This window comes from Leptosomus discolor, unplaced genomic scaffold (genome assembly GCF_034619465.1).
Source record: "Leptosomus discolor isolate bLepDis1 unplaced genomic scaffold, bLepDis1.hap2 HAP2_SCAFFOLD_145, whole genome shotgun sequence".
Lineage (NCBI taxonomy): Eukaryota > Metazoa > Chordata > Aves > Leptosomiformes > Leptosomidae > Leptosomus > Leptosomus discolor.
In genome coordinates, this window is record NW_028237742.1 from 23695 (window position 1) to 41740 (window position 18046).

The 18046-nt window shown below is 56.0% G+C and overlaps 1 protein-coding gene across 1 annotated transcript in view; it reads left to right on the top strand.

The window, feature by feature from the left end:
- The first annotated feature begins 1886 nt into the window (after positions 1–1886).
- Positions 1887–18046, top strand: part of LOC147413131 (IgGFc-binding protein-like) — a 50914-nt gene continuing 34754 nt past the window's right edge. Inside the window, exons 1-7 of the mRNA XM_086480613.1 lie at positions 1887–1932; positions 8806–10026; positions 10186–10517; positions 10795–11365; positions 13872–14479; positions 16020–16587; positions 17264–17850. Of these exons, the coding sequence (XP_086336739.1) occupies positions 1887–1932; positions 8806–10026; positions 10186–10517; positions 10795–11365; positions 13872–14479; positions 16020–16587; positions 17264–17850 (3933 nt within the window). The remainder of the gene's footprint in view (positions 1933–8805; positions 10027–10185; positions 10518–10794; positions 11366–13871; positions 14480–16019; positions 16588–17263; positions 17851–18046) is intronic.

Consider the following 18046-nt stretch of genomic DNA (forward strand, 5'->3'; position numbering starts at 1 on the left):
TTTTGTGCTTTTCCCCCCCGGTTTTGTGCTTTTCCCCCCGGTTTTGTGGTTTTCCCCGGGTTTTGTGCTTTTCCCCCGTTTTTGTGCTTTTCCCCCCAGTTTTTGTGCTTTTCCCCGGGTTTTGTGGTTTTTTCCCCGGGTTTTGTGCTTTTCCCCCCGGTTTTGTGGTTTTCCCCAAATTTTTGTGCTTTTCCCCCGTTTTTGTGCTTTTCCCCCCGTTTTTGTGCTTTCCCCCCGGTTTTGTGCTTTTCCCCCCGGTTTTTGTGCTTTTCCCCCCGTTTTTGTGCTTTTCCCCCGTTTTTTTGTGCTTTTCCCCCCGTTTTTGTGCTTTCCCCCCGTTTTTGTGCTTTTCCCCCGTTTTTGGGCTTTTCCCCCGTTTTTGGGCTTTTCCCCCCGTTTTTTGGGCTTTTCCCCCCCGTTTTTGGGCTTTTCCCCCCCGTTTTTGGGCTTTCCCCCCCAAGTTTTTGTGCTTTTTTTACCCCACGTTTTGGTGTCTTTTTGCCCCCCACGTTTTGGTGCTTTTTGCCCCCACGTTTTGGTGCTTTTTGCCCCCACGTTTGGTGCTTTTTGCCCCCCACGTTTTGGTGCTTTTTGCCCCCACGTTTTGGTGCTTTTTGCCCCCACGTTTTTGTGTTATTCCACCACATTTTGGTGCTTTTCCCCCCACGTTCTGGGGCTTTCCCCCCTCACGTTCTGGGGCTTTTCCCTCCCACGTTTTTGCGCTTTCCCCCCCCACGTTTTTGCGCTTTCCCCCCCCACGTTTTTGCGCTTCCCCCCCCCACGTTTCTGGGGCTTTTCCCCCCCCCACGTTCTGGGGCTTTTTCCCCCCCACCTTTTGGGGCTTTTCCCCCCCCACCTTTTGGGGCTTTTCCCCCCACCTTTGGGGCTTTCCCCCCCCACGTTTTTGTGCTTCCCCCCCCCCACGTTCTGGGGCTTTCCCCCCACGTTCTGGGGCTTTTCCCCCACCACCTTTTGGGGCTTTTCCCCCCACCTTTTGGGGCTTTTTTTCCCCACGTTTCGGGGCTTTTTTTCCCCACGTTTCGGGGCTTTTTTTCCCCACGTTTCGGGGCTTTTTTCCCCCACGTTTCGGGGGCTTTTTTCCCCCACGTTTCGGGGCTTTTTTCCCCCACGTTTCGGGGCTTTTTTCCCCACGTTTCGGGGCTTTTTCCCCACATTTCGGGCTTTTTCCCCACATTCGGGGCTTTTCCCCCCCCGTTTTTGGGCTTTTCCCCCCCCGTTTTGGGGCTTTTCCCCCCAAGTTTTTGGGCTTTTCCCTCCCCGTTTTTGTGCTTTTCACCCCGTTTTTGTGCTTTTCCCCCCCCGTTTTTGTGCTTTCCCCCCCCCGTTTTTTGTGCTTTTCCCCCCCCGTTTTTGTGCTTTCCCCCCCCCGTTTCGGGGCTTTCCCCCCCCCCGTTTCGGGGCTTTCCCCCCCCCCGTTTCGGGGGCTTTTCCCCCCACGTTTCGGGGCTTTTCCCCCCACGTTTTGGGGCTTTTTCCCCCACGTTTTGGGGCTTTTTTCCCCTTTGTGATTTTTTTTTTTTTTTTTTTTTGGCAGGGGCAGAGGGGTGGAAATTCCCCCCTGGGGAGTTTTGGGGGAAGGTCACCAGGCGGGATTGATGGGGAGAGGGTTGGGGGTCTTCGAGGTGGCACCACGAAGGCGGTTGGGTTGGACGAGGGGCCAACCGGGACGTCGCTGGGTCGAGCCCAACTCGGCCGCGACCCCACGGGATCCCCGAGAAAAACTCTTTTGGGGCGGCAAATTTTGGGCCAAAATGGGATTCCGGAGACACCTGCCTTCCCGCTCGTCCCCGTGTGGCTTCTTTCCCTCCACAAAAATGTGCATTTTCATAATTTTGGGCTTTTTTTTTCCCCCCGCAGCGATGGTGATGGGCAGGACGTGGCGGCTCCCGGCGGGGCTGGTTCTCCTCTACGGTGAGCGACGACCCCAAACCCGCCTCGTTTGCCGAGGTTGGGGGGGATTTTCGGGCTTTTTTAACTCCAGCAAAAAGTCCTTATTCCCCGTTGGTTTGATCTTCAGGAAATTTCCTTTATTTCCCTTCCTTTTCCCCCAGGAAAAAAAGATTCCCTCTGCACCAAAAATCCCCCCTTCCTTGAATTTTTTGATGTTTTTTTTTGCGGAATAGTCCTTATCACCTGATTTTTTTTTACTAGCAAAGAGCCCTTATCACCTTTTTTTGGTTAGGGGAAAAAAACCTTATCACCTTTTTTTGGTTAGGGGAAAAAAACCTTATCACCTTTTTTTTAGTCAGGAAAAAAACCACCAAAAATCTTTTTTTCCCCTTTTTTTAAAGAAAAAAACCCCAATTGTTCTCTCTTTGTTGTTTTTTTTTTGGGGGGAGGGGGTGTAAACCAAATAATAATTCTTCTTACCTGCTTGGTTTGTTTCTTTTTTCAGAAAAAAAGGGTGAAAAAAGCCCATTTTGCCTTTTTTAAGGAAAAAACTCTTCATTTTAAGAAAAATATCCTTATTCCTTATTCACATTTGGGTTTTTTTCTCCGGGGAAAACAGCCTTTTTCTCGTTCCTTGTTTTTTTTCCCCCAGAAAAGAGTCTTTATTCTGTTTCTGTCAGGAAAAAATAGCCCATACCACCTTTTTTTTTTCCTTTTTCCCCACCAAAAAGTCGTTATTACCTGTTTTCTTTCACCCAAATGTCCCCATTACCAGTTCTTTGTCCCCAAAAAGCCCTTATCCCCCCCTCAAAAAAAAAAAAACAACCTTATCACCTTTTTTTTAAGGAAAATATCCTGTTTTTTCACCAACCCCCACTATCACCTGTTCCGTTTTCAGCAGAAAACCTTCGTAGCTACATTTCTTTCAGGAAAAAAACCTACTTTTTTCTTTTTTCATTTAAAAAACCCTTTATTACCTCTTTTTATTTCCAGCCAAACCTCATTATTCCCTGTTTTTCACCAAATTCCCTGTTTTCTTTAAAGAAAAAAATGCCCAAATTAGCCGTTTTTACCAAAAAAATCCCCTTTATTGCTTGATTTTTGGACAGAAATCCACCTTAAAACTCTTTTTTTTTTTGATTTTTTTTCTGTAATCAACGAGCCCTTCTCACCACTTTGGGGGTTTTGCCAGCAGAAGCTCTAATTTCCTATTTTTCCCCTCCCCCCAAAAAATCCATGTTACCTGTTTGGTTTGGAGCGTAAAGTTTTTGGGAGGTTTTTTTTTTGAAGGGAAAAACCTCGTTCTCTGTCGTTTTGGGTTTTTAAAGAAAATAATCCTTCGCACCTCTTCGTGACACAAAAATGCCGCTGTTCCCCGTGGGTTTGAGGCAAAATTCTTACCGAAAATAATTATCGATAGTAATTATAAAGAAAATAAACCAGATCTGTTTATAAAATAGAAATAAAATCCATGAAGATGATTTTTGAATTAGAAATGAAGTCAAATCAGGTCAAAATATAAAAATAATTCTAAGGAATTCTAATTTTTAATTTTAAATTTTTTTAAAGCCCGTATGAATTGGGGGTTGGGCGGTGGGTTTTTTTTTTTCCCGTGAAGAAGGAAAAAAGCTCTTTTTTAACCTGTTTTTGGGGCTCTTTTTTTTCCCGGGAAAAACCAAAACCAAAACACTTTTGTTGAATCAGAGGGGGGGAAAAAAAAATGCACTTGTCACCTGTTCCGTTTTCCCCCAAACCCCCAAATTCCTGTCGCTTGGTTCTCATCAAAACCGTCTTCTTTTCATTTTTATTTCAGAAAAAAGCCTGCGGGGAACGCGCCGGGGTGCTGGGAGGTGGGGGGTGAGCGGCTCCTTGGGTGCCCCATGGTGCTGTGGGGTGGGATTTGGGGGGCTGGATGCCTGGATCCTCTGCTATAGGGGGGGATTTAGGGGGGTGGAGACCTGGATCCTCTGCTATAGGGGGGGATTTGGGGGGCTGGAGACCTGGATCCACTGCTATAGGGCGGGATTTGGGGGGGTGGAGACCTGGATCCACTGCTATAGGGCGGGATTTGGGGGTCAGACATATGGATCTCTGCTGTGGGGTGGGATTTGGGGGGCTGGAGACCTGGATCCTCTGCTATAGGGCGGGATTTGGGGGGCTGGATGCCTGGATCCTCTGCTCTAGGGCCGGATTTGGGGGTCAGACATATGGATCTCTGCTGTGGGGTGGGATTTGGGGGGGCTGGATGCCCGGATCCACTGCTATAGGGCAGGATTTGGGGGGCTGGAGACCTGGATCCTCTGCTATAGGGCGGGATTTGGGGGTCAGACATATGGATCTCTGCTGTGGGCTGGGATTTGGGGGGCTGGAGACCTGAGTTCTCTGCTGTGGGGTGGGATTTGGGGGTCAGACACGTAGATCCTCTGTTATAGGGCGGGATTTGGGGGGCTGGAGACCTGGATCCTCTGCTATAGGGCGGGATTTGGGGGTCAGACACGTGGATCCTCTGCTATAGGGCAGGATTTATGGGGCTGGAGACCTGGATCCTCTGCTATAGGGCGGGATTTGGGGGTCAGACATGTGAGTTCTCTGCTGTGGGGAGGGATTTGGGGGGCTGGAGACCTGGATCCTCTGCTATAGGGCGGGATTTGGGGGTCAGACACGTGAGTTCTCTGCTGTGGGGTGGGATTTGGGGGGCTGGAGACTTGGGTTCTTTGCTATAGGGCAGGATTTGGGGGTCAGACACTTGGGTGTGCTGCTGTAGGGCACGATTTGGGGGGCTGGAGACCTGGATCCTCTGCTATAGGGGGGGGATTTGGGGGGCTTGAGACCTGGATCCACTGCTATAGGGCGGGATTTGGGGGGCTGGAGACCTGGATCCACTGCTATAGGGCAGGATTTGGGGGGCTGGAGACCTGGATCCTCTGCTCTAGGGTGGGATTTGGGGGGCTGGAGACCTGGATCCTCTGCTATAGGGCGGGATTTGGGGGTCAGACATGTGCGTTCTCCGCTGTGGGGTGGGATTTGGGGGGCTGGATGCCTGGATCCTCGGCTGTGGGGTGGGATTTGGGGGGCTGGAGACCTGAGTTCTCTGCTGTGGGGTGGGATTTGGGGGTCAGACACGTGGATCCTCTGCTATAGGGCAGGATTTGGGGGGCTGGATGCCTGGATCCTCTGCCATAGGGCGGGATTTGGGGGTCAGACACGTGGATCCTCTGCTATAGGGCAGGATTTTTGGGGCTGGAGACCTGGATCCTCTGCTATAGGGTGGGATTTGGGGGTCAGACATGTGAGTTCTCTGCTGTGGGGCGGGATTTGGGGGGCTGGAGACCTGGATCCACTGCTATAGGGCAGGATTTGGGGGGCTGGATGCCTGGATCCACTGCTCTAGGGTGGGATTTGGGGGGCTGGAGGCCTGGATCCTCTGCTATAGGGCGGGATTTGGGGGTCAGACATGTGAGTTCTCCGCTGTGGGGTGGGATTTGGGGGGCTGGATGCCTGGATCCTCTGCTATAGGGCGGGATTTGGGGGTCAGACACGTGGATCCTCTGCTATAGGGCGGGATTTGGGGGGCTGGAGACCTGGATCCTCTGCTATAGGGCAGGATTTGGGGGTCAGACACGTGGATCCTCTGCTATAGGGCGGGATTTGGGGGTCAGACATGTGAGTTCTCCGCCGTGGGGTGGAAGAATATAAATATAAATATAAAATATATTTAATTTTAGAATTATTTTAATATAAATTATATAATTTATAAACCATATAATTATTTTATATAATATTATATAAAATATTCCCTCTATTTTTAAAGAAAAAACCCCCTTGTCTTTCACTGTAGCAAACAGACACAAACCTGGCTGTGGTTTCACTTCAAAAAAACAATTACTTTTTATTAAAAAAAACACCTTATTAGATTTTTCCAATTTTTTTTTACTATTTTAAAGAAATATTTAACATTTTAAAGAAATATTTTGTTTCCTATTTCTATTGCCCAGCAGGTTTTCACCAAAAAACCCTTAAAACCTGCTTTCTCCCCCCCTCCCAATCCCTAATTACTCATTTTTGTGCCAGAAAAAAACCAGAATCTCCTTTTTTTTTTTTATTTTTTCCCCCAGCAACAGACTTTTCCTTTTATTTCCTTCAAGTAAAAGGTTTTTTTTCCGATTTTTTACTGCAATTTTCTACAGAAAACAAAGATCTTTATTTCCAGGGGAGTTTTTTCCGGACTTTACCGCAATTTCTTCACCCAAAAAACCCCTTTTCCCCCCCGTTTTTTATTCCCCCTTGGGACTCTCTGCAGGTTCCTTCTGCAAAATTCCCTTTCGGTTTTTATCATTTCAGGGGCCTTTTTTCTTACAATTTCTGCCACAAAAATCCTTTATTACGGGCTTTGAAACAAAACCCCAAACCCCACGTTTTCTGCAGCAAAAACCCCTCATTTTCTCCCCCATTTTTACTTTCCAAGACTTTTAGAAGACGGTTCGACTGTACGTTTCTGCAAGGAAAAAAAAAAACCCCAAACCCCCCACAAACCGCCCTCAATCCCTCAGTTGCAGAAAATCCTCCTGCGATTTCTGCGCCCAATTTTATTCCTTCATTTCTTCAGAATTTCCTGCTGCCAAAAGAAAAGAACCGTTAATTTTCCGCGTTTCCGCGTGGAATTGTTAATTTTCCGCGTGGAATTGTTAATTTTCCGGGTGGAATTGCAATTTTCCGCGTGGAATTGTTAATTTTCCGCGTGGAATTGCAATTTTCCACGTTGAATTGCAATTTTCCGCGTTGAATTGTTAATTTTCCGCGTGGAATTGCAATTTTCCACGTTGAATTGCAATTTTCTGCGTTGAATTGCAATTTTCCGCGTTGAATTGTTAATTTTCCGCGTGGAATTGTTAATTTTCCGCGTGGAATTGTTAATTTTCCGCGTGGAATTGTTAATTTTCCGCGTTGAATTGCAATTTTCCGCGTGGAATTGCAATTTTCCGCGTGGAATTGCAATTTTCCGCGTGGAATTGCAATTTTCCGCGTGGAATTGCAATTTTCCGCGTGGAATTACAAATTTTCTGCGTTTCCGTGCTGAATTGTAACTTTCTGCCTCTACTTCTCGATTTCTGTGTTTATCCATTATCAATTATTATCAATTAATCGCCCATTTTTGTGGTTTACTGCAACTTGCTGTGTTTCTGCAGCAAAAAAACGTTATTCCTTGGTTTCTTTCTTTTTTTTTTACGACATTCTACGGCGGTTTTTTTGCCAAAACACCCCTCATGCCTCGTTTTCCGGCCGAATTTCCCACCGCAAGTTTCAGCACCGAAACCCCAGCGGCCTTATTTCTTGATTTTTGGCTATTTTTTGGGGGGGGGACACACACCAGAAATTTCTTCTGTCATTTCTGAGTCAACCCCAACCTCGACCCCAACCCCAACTGAAACCCCAACCCCGACCCCAACCTCGACCCCGACCCCAACCCCATCCCCATCCCCAACCTCGACCCCAACCCCAACCTCAACCTCGACCCCAACCCCAACCCCAACCTCAACCTCGACCCCAACCTCAATCCCAACCCCAACGCCACCAAAACCCCGACCCCAACCCCGACCCCGACCCCAAACCCGACCCCACCTCGACCCCAACCCCAACCTCAACCCCAACCCCAACCCCAACCTCAACCTCGACCCCAACCTCAATCCCAACCCCAACCCCACCAAAACCCCGACCCCGACCCCAACCCCGACCCCAACCCCGACCCCACCTCGACCCCAACCCCAACCTCAACCTCAACCCCAACCCCATCCCGATCCCCGACCCCATCCCCAACCCCAACCTCGACCTCGACCGCAACCTCGACCCCAACCCCGACCCCAACCCCAACCTCAACCCCAACCCCGACCTCAACCTCAACCCCAACCCCAACCCCAACCCCACCAAAAACCCAACCCCAACCCCGACCCCGACCCCAACCCCACCAAAAACCCGACCCCAACCTCGACCCCGACCTCGACCCCGACCTCGACCCCGACCTCAATCGCAACCTCAACCCCAACCCCAACCTCAACCTTGACCCCAACCTCAATCCCAACCCCACCAAAAACCCGACCCCAACCCCAACCCCAACCTCGACCCCGACCTCGACCCCGACCTCGACCCCGACCTCGACCCCGACCTCGACCCCGACCTCGACCCCGACCTCGACCCCGACCTCGACCCCGACCTCAATCCCAACCTCAATCCCAACCTCAATCCCAACCTCAACCCCAACCCCAACCTCAACCTTGACCCCAACCTCAATCCCAACCCCACCAAAAACCCGACCCCAACCCCAACCTCAACCTCGACCCCAACCTCAATCCCAACCCCGCCAAAAACCCGACCCCAACCCCATCCCCAACCCCAACCTCGACCTCAACCCCAACCCCGACCCCAACCCTGACCCCGACCTCAACCCCGACCCCAACCCTGACCCCGACCTCAACCCCGACCCCAACCTCGACCCCGACCCCGACCTCAACCCCAACCCTGACCCCGACCTCAACCCCGACCTCAACCCCGACCGCAACCCCGACCGCAACCCCAACCCCGACCGCAACCCCGACCGCAACCCTGACCCCGACCTCGACCCCAACCCCGACCCCAACCCTGACCTCAACCTCGACCCCACCCCCGACCTCAACCCCAACCCTGACCCCGACCCTGACCCCAACCCCACCAAAAACCCGACCCCAACCCCAACCCCAACCCCACCAAAAACCCAACCCCAACCCCAACCCCACCAAAAACCCGACCCCAACCCCGACCCCAACCCCACCAAAAACCCCACCAAAGCCCCCACCACAACCCCAACCACAACCCCAACCCAAAACCCAACCCAAAACCCCTTTTCCCCCTCTTTTCCCGCAGCTCTTTCCTCCGCCGCCTTCCGCGGCAAGGAATTCTTCACCGTCTTCCTCCAGAACGACAGCGAAGGCGCCTCCCCCGGCCTCCAGCTCCTCCTCACCGGCCACTCCCCCTCCACCGAGGTGATGGTGACGGCGCGCGGCGGCGCCTTCGTCCGCACCGTCACCCTCGGCGAAGACCAGACCTTTCCCGTCCGGATCCCCAGCAACATGGAGCTCACCGGCAACTGGCTCACGGATAAAACCATCTTGATTCGGGCCACCCGGGAGATCTCCGTGCTCGCCGTCAGCGTCAAATCCCACTCCATGGGCGCCACCGCCGTTTTGCCGGTGGAGATGTTGGGCAACGAGTACTACGTGGTGACGCCGAACGGCGCCACCAAGGAAGGCTTGAAGGAATTCGCCGTGGTGGCCGGGAAGGCGCCGGCCAACGTTTCCATCGCCGCCAAGGGCAGGTTTTCCTACAGAGGGAGGAATTACTCCCCCGGATCCACCTTCCGCATCTTCTTGAACCCCTACCACAGCTTCCAAATCCAAAGCGCCCATGATTTGTCCGGCACCAGGATCACCTCCAGCCACGCCGTCGCCGTCCTCAGCGGAAACACTTGCGTGAAGGTCCACGGGGGCTGCGATTACGTCGTCGACCAGCTCCTGCCCGTCGCCGAGTGGGGGAAAACCTACGTCGTCCCTCCCAACCCCTTGCAGAAATACGCCGACTTCGCCTACGTCGTGGCGGCCGAGAGGACCTCCGTCACCTCCGACAGGGGCCGCTCGCCCGTCACCGAGGACATGGCGGCCGGGGAGGTCCGAAAGTTCCAGATTAGGCAAAATTCACCTCTTTACCTCAGCGCTTCGGCCGCGATTCAGGTGGTTTACTTCTTCACCGGCGCCAGAGGCCAGGTGGTTCAAGACCCGTTCCTGCTCAGCGTCCCACCCGTCTCCTCCTACTGCACGTCCTACCGCGTCAGCAGCCTCGATACCTACCGGAACCACGTGGTCCTCATCGCCCCCACCGCGGACGCCAGCGCCACCACCCTCAACCCGAAGACGGGCAGCGCCGTATCCTGGCAAGCGATTCCCGGCACGGACTTCTCCTGGGCCATGGTGAGCATGAGAAGGTCAACGGAGATCGAGAGCGTCGAGAACCCGCAGGCGCCCTTCGGGATGCTGGTCTTCGGCTTCCAGAGTTACACCGGTTACGGCTTCGCCGGGCTTTGCGCCACCGGTAAGCCGGGCCGACGAAGGGAGGCTTGAAGGAGCGCGCCGTGGTGGCCGGGAAGGTCGGGTCTTGCCGGCGGTTGGGTCCTCTCCGTGGTCACCATCCATGGAGGGGGGTGTTTGGTTGGTTTTTTTTTCCCCCCAACCCCTTTTTCTTTCCCTGCAGCTTCTCCTTCTTCCTGCAAAGACCTGGCCTGCGGGGAGACGTGCGACGCGGCGGACTCGCAACCGGCGTGCGGCCAAGAAACCTTCTCGACCTGCTGGGCCAGCGGCGACCACCACTACCTGACCTTCGACGGGAAGGCCTTCAACTTCCAGGGCACGTGCGCCTACACCTTGACCAAGACCTGCGACTCGGAGCCGACCCTGCCTGTCTTCAGCGTCAGGGTCAAAAACGAGCACAGGGGTAGCCTGAAGGCCTCCTACCTCGACTCCGTCACCGTGCAGGTCTACGACGTCACCGTCACCGCCGTCAGGGCCGAGAACGGGATCGTGAGGGTACGTGGGAGAACGGGGGATCGACTCCACAGCGACATTACGGCGTTTCGCTGGGGGGGGGGAAAAAAACCAAAACAACCAAACCCCGTCTTTCACGATGCTCCTAAGGGTCTTTTCCAACCTCGTTCCGCCCCTCGCTGCGCGTGCCGCGGCGTCGCCACGGCACGGCCGCCTCTTGGCCCCCGGGGGGCGCCTCGAAGCTCAAAGACCTCCCGCTTCCGCCCCGCGGTTTGTGGCCGTTCCTTTGCTTTTCACCCCGTTTCCTTTTCTCGCCCAGGTGGACCACCAACGCTCCCACCTCCCCGCCACCCTCGCCCGCGGGCGGGTCCGCCTGCGGCAGAAGGGCCGCGCCGTGCTGATCGAGACCAACTTCAGGCTGCAGATCCTCTACAACTGGGACGACCGCGTGGTGGTCAAGCTCCCCGGGGCGCTGGCCGGCAAAGTCTGCGGCATGTGCGGCAACGGCAACGGCATCTACCAGGACGATTCCCTCATGCCCGACGGCAACCTGGCGCAGGACGCCACGGAGCTGGGCCGCAGCTGGAAGGTGCCCAGCGAGAGCCCCCGCTGCTGGGACGGCTGCAAGGGGGACTGCAGGCGTTGCCGGTGGGAGGAGGCGGCGAAGTACAAGGAGGAGGCGTGGTGCGGGTTGCTCACCCAACGCCCGGGGCCCTTCGAGAGCTGCCATGACACCCTCAGGCCTGAAGTCTACCTGAGGAACTGCATCCACGACCTCTGCGTGAACGACGGGCTCCACGTCCTGCTGTGCCAAGCCCTCCGAGCCTACGCCGACGACTGCCGGGAGGAGGGAATCGCCGTGTCTGACTGGAGGACGCCGGCACGTTGTCGTGAGTAGCTCCTGCTTCGGCAGAAAATCCCCATCCCCCCACCCCGCCGGGCGGGCTGGGCGCCGCGACCTTAACGAAGGCGGGTGTAATTAAGGGGCGGCGGGCTGGGAACGAGCAGAAAACGGGCGTAAAAAGGGAAGAGGCGTCAACGGGGATGTTTGTTTCTCCGGAGAGCTCTTCAGCTCCCAAGTCTTGAGTTAGGCCGCCCAAAGCTGGGCCTGGAAGGGCTGTGGGATCCAAGCGGGTTGGAAAAGGTTACGGCAGCAAGGCCAAGGCAGGAAATCCGTGGAGGCTCCAGGAAGTCCGTGTAGAAAGTCTGTGTAGACACTCCAGAAAGTCCAAGTCCCAGAAGTCCAAGCAGAAGGTCCAGAAAGTCCTTGGAGAGTCTCAAAATTCTCTGCTGAAAGTCCAGGGTGTCCATGCAGGCTCCAGAAAGTCCAAGGCCCCAAAGTCCATGCAGAAGGTCCAGAAAGTCCTTGGAGACTCCCAAAAGTCTCTGCTGAAAGTCCAGGGTGTCCATGCAGGCTCCAGAAAGTCCAAGTCCCCTAAGTCCAAGGCCCAAACGTCCAAGTCCCCAAAGTCCATGCAGAAGGTCCAGAAAGTCCTTGGAGACTCCCAAAAGTTTGCTGAAAGTCCAGGATGTCCATGCAGGCTCCAGAAAGTCCAAGGCCAGAAAGTCCAAGGCCCAAAAGTCCATGCAGAAGGTCCAGAAAGTTCTTTGAGACTCCCAGCAGTCTTTGCTGAAAGTCCAGGGTGTCCATGCAGGCTCCAGAAAGTCCAAGTCCCCAAAGTCCATGCAGAAGGTCCAGAAAGTCCTTGGAGACTCCCAAAAGTCTCTGCTGAAAGTCCAGGGTGTCCATGCAGGCTCCAGAAAGTCCAAGGCCCAAAAGTCCAAGGCCCAAAAGTCCATGCAGAAGGTCCAGGGAGTCCTTTGAGGCTCCCAACAGTCTCTGCTGAAAGTCCAGGGTGTCCATGCAGGCTCCAGAAAGTCCAAGGCCCGAAAGTCCAAGTCCCCAAAGTCCATGCAGAAGGTCCAGAAAGTCCTTGGAGACTCCCAACAGTCTCTGCTGAAAGTCCAGGGTGTCCATGCAGGCTCCAGAAAGTCCAAGGCCCAAAAGTCCAAGGCCCAAAAGTCCATGCAGAAGGTCCAGGGAGCCCTTTGAGGCTCCCAACAGTCTCTGCTGAAAGTCCAGGGTGTCCATGCAGGCTCCAGAAAGTCCAAGTCCCCTAAGTCCAAGGCCCAAACATCCAAGTCCCCAAAGTCCATGCAGAAGGTCCAGAAAGTCCTTGGAGACTCCCAAAAGTTTGCTGAAAGTCCAGGGTGTCCATGCAGGCTCCAGAAAGTCCAAGGCCCGAAAGTCCAAGGCCCAAAAGCCCAAGTCCCCAGAGTCCATGCAGAAGGTCCAGAAAGTCCTTGGAGACTCCCAACAGTCTCTGCTGAAAGTCCAGGGTGTCCATGCAGGCTCCAGAAAGTCCAAGGCCAGAAAGTCCAAGGCCCAAAAGTCCAAGGCCCAAAAGTCCATGCAGAAGGTCCAGGGAGCCCTTTGAGGCTCCCAACAGTCTCTTCTGAAAGTCCAGGGTGTCCATGCAGGCTCCAGAAAGTCCAAGGCCTGAAAGTCCAAGGCCCGAAAGTCCATGCAGAAGGTCCAGAAAGCTCTTTGAGACTCCCAGCAGTCTTTGCTGAAAGTCCAGGGTGTCCATGCAGGCTCCAGAAAGTCCAAGTCCCCTAAGTCCAAGGCCCAAACGTCCAAGTCCCCAAAGTCCATGCAGAAGGTCCAGAAAGTCCTTGGAGACTCCCAAAAGTCTCTGCTGAAAGGCCATTCAGGCATGTCCATGCAGAAGGTCCAGAAAGTCCTTGGAGACTCCCAAAAGTCTCTGCTGAAAGTCCAGGGTGTCCATGCAGGCTCCAGAAAGTCCAAGTCCCCTAAGTCCAAGGCCCAAACGTCCAAGTCCCCAAAGTCCATGCAGAAGGTCCAGAAAGTCCTTGGAGACTCCCAAAAGTCTCTGCTGAAAGTCCAGGGTGTCCATGCAGGCTCCAGAAAGTCCAAGGCCCGAAAGTCCAAGGCCCGAAAGTCCAAGTCCCCAGAGTCCATGCAGAAGGTCCAGAAAGTCCTTGGAGACTCCCAAAAGTCTCTGCTGAAAGTCCAGGGTGTCCATGCAGGCTCCAGAAAGTCCAAGTCCCGAAAGCCCAAGTCCCCAAAGTCCATGCAGAAGGCCCAGAAAGCCCATGGAGACACCCAACAGTCCATGTAGACAGTCCAGAAAGCCCAGGATGCCCACGCACCTTTCCAAAAGCGCCTTCGGGAGGTCCACGCAGAAGATCCAGAAAGTCCCCGAGGACTCCACAAAAAGAACCTCTAGACCTCCAGAAAGCCCACGGGGGGGTGGGAGTGGGGGGGGGTGTGGTGGTTTCTCAGCCCTCCGCCGCACGGCCGAGGAGCATTCGCCCCACCGTGACCGCCGTGTCCCGCCCCACCGTGACCGCCGTGTCCCCTCCCGCCGACAGCTCTCCCCTGCCCGGAGAACAGCCGTTACACCCCCTGCGGCCCCGCCTGCCCCCCGACCTGCCCCGCCGCCGCCGCCGCCGCGCCCGCCGACTGCCCCGCCTCCCCCTGCGTGGAGACCTGCGAGTGCCACGAGGGCTTCGTGTCGGACGGCCACCGGTGCCTCCCCCGCGGCGAGTGCGGCTGCCTCTTCGCCGGCCGCCTCCACGGCCTCGGCGAGGAGTTTTGGGGCGACGCCACCTGCACCAAACGCTGCGTCTGCGACGAGGAGCAGCGGACGGCCGTGTGCCGAGCGAGCGGCTGCCGCGCCGGCGAGGAGTGCCGGGTGGAGGACGGCATCCAGGGGTGCTACCCGGCCCGTTACGCCACCTGCGCCGCCGCCGGCGCCACCCACTACCAGAGCTTCGACGGCGGGAGGTTCGTCTTCCAGGGCACGTGCGTCTACCAGTTGGCTGGGTTGTGCGAGAAGAGGCAAGAGCTGGTGGACTTCCAGGTGCTGGTGCAGAACGGGCGCCGGGACGGCGAATCTCTGGCCTCCGTCGTGCTCGTGGCGGTCAAAGTCTACAGCAGAACCATCAGGATCAGCCAGGAACACCCCGGCAAAATCACGGTGAGTTCAGCGAGTGTTTCTTTACCTACTCCCCACGTTCTTCGCTTGCTGCTCCTCAACCTCATCAAGTTCTTCGCTTGCTGCTCCTCAACCTCCTCGTCGTGTTCTTCACTTGCTGCTCCTTCACCTTCTGCTCCTCAACTCCTTGTCCTGTTCTTCGCTTGCTGCTCCTCAACATCCTCATCGTGTTCTTCACCTTCTGCTCCTCAACCCCCTCGTCCTGTTCTTCGCTTGCTGCTCCTCAACCTCCTCGCCGTGTTCTTCGCTTGCTGCTCCTCAACCTCCTCATTGTGTTCTTCACCTTCTGCTCCTCAACCTCCTTGTCACGTTCTTCGCTTTCTGCTCCTTCTCCTTCTGCTCCTCAGCTCCTCGCCGTGTCCTTCGCTTGCTGCTCCTCAACCCCCTCGTCGTGTCCTTCGCTTGCTGCTCCTCAACCCCCTCGTCGTGTCCTTCACTTGCTGCTCCTCAAGCCCCTCGTCGTGTCCTTCGCTTGCTGCTCCTCAACCTCCTCGTCGTGTCCTTCGCTTGCTGCTCCTCAGCCTCCTCGTCGTGTCCTTCGCTTGCTGCTCCTCAACCCCCTCGTCGTGTCCTTCGCTTGCTGCTCCTCAACCCCCTCGTCGTGTCCTTCGCTTGCTGCTCCTCAACCCCCTCGTCGTGTCCTTCGCTTGCTGCTCCTCAACCCCCTCGTCGTGCCCTTCGCTTGCTGCTCCTCAACCCCCTCGTCGTGTTCTTCACCTTCTGCTCCTCAACCTCCTTGTCACGTTCTTCGCTTTCTGCTCCTTCTCCTTCTGCTCCTCAGCTCCTCGCCGTGTCCTTCGCTTGCTGCTCCTCAACCCCCTCGTCGTGTCCTTCGCTTGCTGCTCCTCAACCTCCTCGTCGTGTCCTTCGCTTGCTGCTCCTCAACCTCCTCGTCGTGTCCTTCGCTTGCTGCTCCTCAACCTCCTCGTCGTGTTCTTCGCTTGCTGCTCCTCAACCTCCTTGTCCTGCTCTTTGCTTGCTGCTCCTCAACCTCCTTGTCACGCTCTTCGCTTGCTGCTCCTCAACCTCCTTATCACATTCTTCGCTTGCTGCTCCTTCACTTGCTGCTCCTCAACCTCTTTGTCACGGTCTCCACTTTCTGCTCCTCACCCTCCTTGTCCCATTTCTTCTGTTCCACCCTCACCCCTCTATTACTGGTGGGTTTCTTTTTTCCGTGTTGGGTAATGCCAAATATTTTTCTCCCCCCGCGCCGCTGAGATCCAGGGCTCCCCCGTCCGGTTGCCCCCGCGGCAACTGAGACGAGGGTTTAATCACCCAAATATCAGCATCTCCACCCAAAGTGGGAGATCGCTGCGTGATCTAAGCCGCGGAGCTTCCAGCACCGTTGCCCTCCGAGCTGGTGGGCACCTGGTTTTGGGGGCAGATGACTGAATCTGGAAAGTCTTCCTCGGCACCATTTGGGTGCCGCGGCCGGAGGCCAAATTGTAAGTGGCGTGAAAACGCCATTTGCCTTTGCAAATACCCAAACTCACGGTATTTTTTGGGTCGGTTTTGTCCCCAGATCGATGAGCAGCTGGCCAACCTGCCCTATCGCTACAGAGACGGGCAGATCTCCGTCTACCGAGGCGGGCTGGAGGCAGTGGTCGAGACAGACTTCGGCCTCACCGTCACCTACGACTGGCAGAGCCAAGTCACCGTGTCGGTGCCCAGCACTTACGCCAACGCCCTGTGCGGCCTCTGCGGGAACTACAACGGGCACGTGGGCGACGAGATGATGATGAAGAACGGCCAAGTGACGTCAAGCCCGGACGCCTTCGGGCACAGCTGGAAGGTGACCGACCTCCCGGGCTGCGTGGAGCTGTCGACGGGGGAATGTCCGCCCACCACGAAGTCTCTGCAGCACCAGGAGGCCTCGAAGAGGCGTTGTGGGATCATCCTGCGAGACGACGGACCCTTCGTAGACTGCCACGCCCACGTGGACGCCACCAAATCCTTCCAAAACTGCCTGCACGACGCTTGCCTCTTCCCAGACCAGGAAGACGTGATCTGCCAGATCATCGCCAGCTACGCCGCTGCCTGCCAGGCTGCCGGCGTGACCATCGGGAGCTGGAGGACGGACGATTTCTGCAGTGAGTTGGGTTAACTGGGAGGGGGGGGGGGGGGTGGTTTGTTGGGGTTTTTTTTTGCTTCACGAGGGGTCACGAGCGTCCGAACCACCAAGCCTCGCCCAAACCCACGTGGGGACCAACCAGAAGTGGGAATCCTCTCGCTTAGTGGTGCTTTATCCCACCCGAAGCCTAGGTTGGCTACGTCATCTCTGGTTACGGAGACGATTCGACCAGAAATAGACCCTTCCTCATCTGGCTACGATGGGCTGAATAATTTAGCCCCAGTAAGGACCAGTTTCTGAAAAAACGAGAGCGAGAAACAATCATCCCGATGTCTTAAAGGGCAAAGCCCATGAGATGCACCAAAAAACCCGACGTTAGGGGAGAGGGACCTGCTCTGGAAAGGGGATGAGGGACCCCAACGGGTTGCGCTGCGTGAGGGAACGGCCTCGTTCCCTCCATGCCGACGGGGAACACCGGGTGATTCAGGGGCCTAAACCCCCTCCCCACTCAAAATTCCTCCCTGTGGGCGTGATGAGGGAAGGGAAAAGATGAGGATTAAGTATTTGGGTCAAAAAAAACCCCCACCCCCACCCCTCCCAACCTACGCGTGGTGAACGTCACCACCGGGCACAACCGCGGCAGGGTGGGGCTTGTCATTCCCTTGGTCTCCACGAATCTCCTTGCCTCGTGGCAGGTGTCTCGTGTGCCGCCAACAGCCACTACGAGCTCTGCTCCCAGGGCTGCGGCCAGACCTGCAGCAGCATCTACACCCGGGCGAAATGCTCGGAGCGGTGCCGCGAGGGCTGCGCGTGCGACGACGGCTTCGCGCTCAGCGGCGACGCCTGCGTCCCCCTGTCCCGCTGCGGCTGCCTCCACCAGGGCTTCTACTACCAGCTGGAGGAGACCTTCTTCCCCACCAAGCAGGAGGAGTGCCGGTGCCGGGCTGACGGCGTGGTGGACTGCCAAAAACTCACTTGCCCCGAAGGCAGCGAAAGCGAAATCGTCGACGGCGTCCCCCGGTGCCGGCCCGCCGCGCCCCGCGTCTGCACGGTCACCGGCGACCGCGGCTACGCCACCTTCGACGGGGCGGCCTTCAACGTCTCGGGCACCTGCTCCTACGTCCTCACGGAGACGTGCGCCGACGAGAGCGTCAAGCCGTTCGTGGTGACGATCGAGAAGGAAGCCCGGCAGAAGAGGAAGGTCTCCGGCATCCGAGCGTTGTCCGTCGAAGTCTACGGGCGCACGTTGACCTTCGCGCGCGGCGGGAGGGGAAGCGTCACGGTAAGGCGCCGCTTCGCCGGCGCGCGCCCGGGGGAACGGCGTCCACGGCCTCGCGCCGGTTTTGCCGCCAGGCCAGAGGGCCGCGGGCGCGGGGGCGGGGGGGGGAGAAGCCCCTCTGGCGTGAAGGGAGAGCTGCGTGGTCACGTTTCGTGGGCCGCCACATCTCGCGTGGGGGCCCAACAACGATTTCTCCTCG